Source organism: Arachis duranensis, chromosome 5 (genome assembly GCF_000817695.3).
Source record: "Arachis duranensis cultivar V14167 chromosome 5, aradu.V14167.gnm2.J7QH, whole genome shotgun sequence".
In the NCBI taxonomy this organism is placed as follows: Eukaryota; Viridiplantae; Streptophyta; class Magnoliopsida; order Fabales; family Fabaceae; genus Arachis; species Arachis duranensis.
In genome coordinates, this window is record NC_029776.3 from 101,964,220 (window position 1) to 101,968,308 (window position 4,089).

Sequence of the window (4,089 nt, forward strand, 5' to 3'; positions counted from 1 at the left end):
ATCAAATTTGTATAATTTTTTAATAACAAACTGATTTAAAATAATAAATAAAAAATCAATTTTTTTAAATTATACATTTTATATATAAATATATTATTTTATTATACCTAAATTGAATTTCAATTAAACTTTTGAACTTCTTATTGAATTTTTATAACCTTGCCGATAAGATATTACATGTGAGTATATATCTTAACATAATGCTGCCTCACTAAAATCCCAAAAAACTCGGGAATTATACCTCGAATCTTCAGCAAATCAAACTCTAAGTTTTATCTCAAATAAATGTATTGGGATTTCTCCGTCAGCTTTATTTACTATAACAGAAGCTTAAAATACATCGTACAACAAAATCCAATCACTGCTACTTTAGCTACACAATTACATCACAAATTCACAATTAATAAAAAAGAAAAATCTAGTAGCTACACAGATCAAATGAGTATAAAAAAAAAGAATGGACTCTAACTTGGTCAAATTTCATCCATAGATGCTTAAACTTTTCGTTTGTTCCCATTACACTTTCAGCAGAAGCAGTAGACGGGTATTGACATAAAAGGCAATATAATATTGTATATAATATGCCTTCATGTGATTGGTCAAAAAAATGTGACACAAAGCAACACATATATAACAAGTGGATTCTAGAATCCTTGATGAGACAGTGAAACGGGAAAGGCAAATCCCAGAAAGCCATTTTTTTGTTTATTTTTTGGTTATTCGAAAGCCGCATGTTTAGTCACATCGTGGCCAACGATTGATGGAGTAAGGCTTTCAATCTCCCATAGGCTGTGTTGGTGTGTATATTTAGCCGAAAAGTATGAAAATCAATCCTTCCTTGGGCAATTTCATTTGGAAAGGGTTATTGTTGAGTGTAGGGTGAGGCTACCAATCCCTTGGCATGTTGACTCTCCATCTCAAGAAGCATCAATGACTTTTGCCTCTGATATCTGTTTCTCTTGGCGGCTAATGCTGCAAAAGAAACAACATAATAGTCAACAGTTAGCATAGGATTGATTAAAGAAATAATAGATATCACTAATGCTATTTCTGCGACTCACTTTGACAACAATCCAAACAACTTGTCACAAATCCCGTGTGATGTGATTTTGCAGGGGCTTATTTTATTTTATCTTATTTTATTATTTATTTTTTTGTGTCTGTAATCACATTCCACAGGGGTGGTTGATAAGTTGATTGGTTGGAGAGTCATCAAAATAGTAAAACTGAATAGATATACCAAGCTCTGTTAACACTTAACATTTTCATTTGAAGACAATACAATTCGGTAAAGGTGTACTTTAGATGGCTTCTACTTTGAAGATAGTTGACAATGCACAATGTTGAACATTCAGGTCATGCATGTCAAATATCAAAGCATGAGGTACTAACAGTTCAGTAAAAGATTGTAGAAAATATGTGCAAGAAACTAAGAGATCAGGGAACAACAAGAATCCCAGCTAAGAAATCTACCTATTGAACTAACAAATAGGTAACATAATATTCGAATCGAGTCCTCTTCAATCTTCAATAAGAAAATAAATCTAAATCCTAGAAGAATCCTTTGTAACAACAAATAGGATAAAAGTGTTTCTAAATTTTTCTTTCAAGGGACTAATATGTGTAAATTCATAACTTATTCCAATTGTGCCGGCATATTAAGCTTATTCTTGACCTATATTCTTGAAATGTTTATAGAAATATTATGCATTTTTAATTATTAATACAAAATATCTAAAATTCCTTATATAATTAAAAAATATATTAAAAATATTTTGAAAAAATAGTTTGTACTTTGATATCAATAAAATATCAAGATATTATCATTTATCTACAAAATTATCTATATCTTAGTGTGGAAAAGATGAAGATGCTTGGATGAATGAGCGGCCAAACACATATGGAAAGAATAATGAATGAGGATATAAGAAGAAAAAGTTGGAATAACACCTATTGTTGCATAAATGGTAGATTCCCGTGTTAGGTGTTTCAGACATGTGAAGAGAAGATTGGTAGAGCATTCAATTAGGAGGGTGACTCAAATAGAAGATAGATAAGTTGCAAAAGATAGAAGAAGACCTAACCGAACCATGCACAAGATGGTCAAAGGAGATTTATATGTAAACAGTTTCACTTGAAACATGACATATGATAGGACACAATAGCATTATTTAATCCATGTAACAGATATCACCTATGGATAAGACTTTGCTTCTGTTGTTTGTTGTGGTTGAGAAGGAATGTCTGTCTTTAATCAGGTTTTTTACCCCTCTATTTGTTATGGGAGTCGTCCTTTTCATAACATATTTGTAGTGATTACTACCCAATCTAATCATTTAACATATGCAAAAGGATTGACGGTGAATGATTCATTGGTTCTTTTTTGCACTAATGATGGTGTGCAATTACAGTGACCGTTAATCATAAGTTTGGATATCTAAAGGTTGTTAATTAATGGCACCTATTTCTAACATTTTGAACCCAGCTTTATGTGTGATTTATCATTACTCCACTTTTTTTTTTTTTGTTACTTCTCTCTTTTCCACCATATTAACATCCTCTATTTCGCTAAATTATCACAAAAGTAGCAAGAAGCAACATGAAAATCCCAATCTGATTTGCATCCAGCTTATCAGGTGACAAACAAACTCATGAAGCTTTGACGAGTCCCATATGAGATGATCTTTGTTAGATTTCAAGAGTTGAATATATGAATCAGCAAGTGTATGATCTTGATCAGAGGTGAATCACAGAGAATTGCAAGTTTCTTGGAAAGGAAGTAAAGTATCTCAATTGCATGAATGATTAATCTGATTACAAGGCAGAGACTAGTGACACTCTAACTAACTATGTGAGCTCACTAACCATTCTCTTGCTCAACTAATTCAGTTATGGGTACACTACTCTTATCAATCTTTAAGTGCTCCTTCCAAGAATATTGCACCACTTGTTGGAGAACTAACCATAAGTGTAATACAGCGATTACATTGTCCAGCATTAAATGCCGAAGCCTTGGCAAGAGAACATTCTCGATTCAACCTCCTTTCCACCATATTAACGTCCTCAATTTCACAGGATGAAAGAAAAAGGGGGAGCAATAACAATAATTTTGAATAATATTTAGGATCAACGTACTAGATAGAAAACAAATACATAAAATTGAAACCGAAATGTGAGGAATAAGTGTCACCACTTAAGAGCCATCAAATCTCTAAGCCTATGATCCAACTGTCATTCTGTGCAACATTAGTGCAAAACAATGAAGCACCATCGAATCTTTTTCTGGGATTTGAGAGCTCATTCCCCCATTTTATTTTTATTGGTTTCCTTTTCTTTACTGGTTCTCTTTAAGGACTGGACCGTATCCTCTAATCTTGTGTAAATATTCCCTCACTTTTTTATCTCTTAGGTATGTCGGTTGCAGGGTAAGAGTGAGTATAAATTTTACCTGAGTTTTCATGTGTAAAAACACAAAAGAAAAAAAAAAACAAACGAAAAACGCACGCACACACACAAACAAGAACAAAACAAAACCAGGGAAACAAGCTTGGCAGAGGAACAGATACCATAGTTAGCGTCCCCAAAAACATTAAAGCTAGATGGAAGAATCTCGTTAAAATTAGACTTACATGTTAATTCATGAGGCAGAGCAAAGTCATAATCATTTCTTCTCCTCCTGATGAAGACAAAGACCAGCAGCACCACCACACAGAAAACAAAAAAGCATGACAAGCCTATTGCAATTTTACCCCGAGTAGATAACCTTCCATTCTCCCAAAATATAGGACAGGATGGCAAGGTTGGAACACCGCACAAACCTTTGTTGCTGGAGAGACTGAGCCAAAAACAATTAAACAAAAAAAACGTGTGTAAACATCATTTCTAAATGGGTTTAAAGTTCAATTTCCCCCCACCCCTCCCCCAACCTCCAAAATAAATAATTGATTATTTCTGGCAGCTTCATGACTGTGAGCCACTGATTAATAAAGAGTATTACGATGATCAGGTTATCAAAGAAATCTCCACGTCTCAATGGATTGCAAAATACAAATTTTATCCGTATTCTTCAAGACGCACAATTCCAAGTAC

At 33.4% G+C, this 4,089-nt stretch overlaps 1 protein-coding gene across 1 annotated transcript in view; it reads right to left on the minus strand.

Annotated features, from left to right (window-relative positions):
- Positions 1 to 270: 270 nt before the first annotated feature.
- LOC107491286 (receptor-like protein 4) overlaps positions 271 to 4,089 on the minus strand; it is a 10,503-nt gene continuing 6,684 nt past the window's right edge. Inside the window, exons 8-9 of the mRNA XM_016112114.3 lie at positions 3,630 to 3,835; positions 271 to 972 (exon numbers count right to left, since the gene is read on the minus strand). Coding sequence (XP_015967600.1) covers positions 863 to 972; positions 3,630 to 3,835 — 316 coding nt within the window. The 3' untranslated portion in view covers positions 271 to 862. The remainder of the gene's footprint in view (positions 973 to 3,629; positions 3,836 to 4,089) is intronic.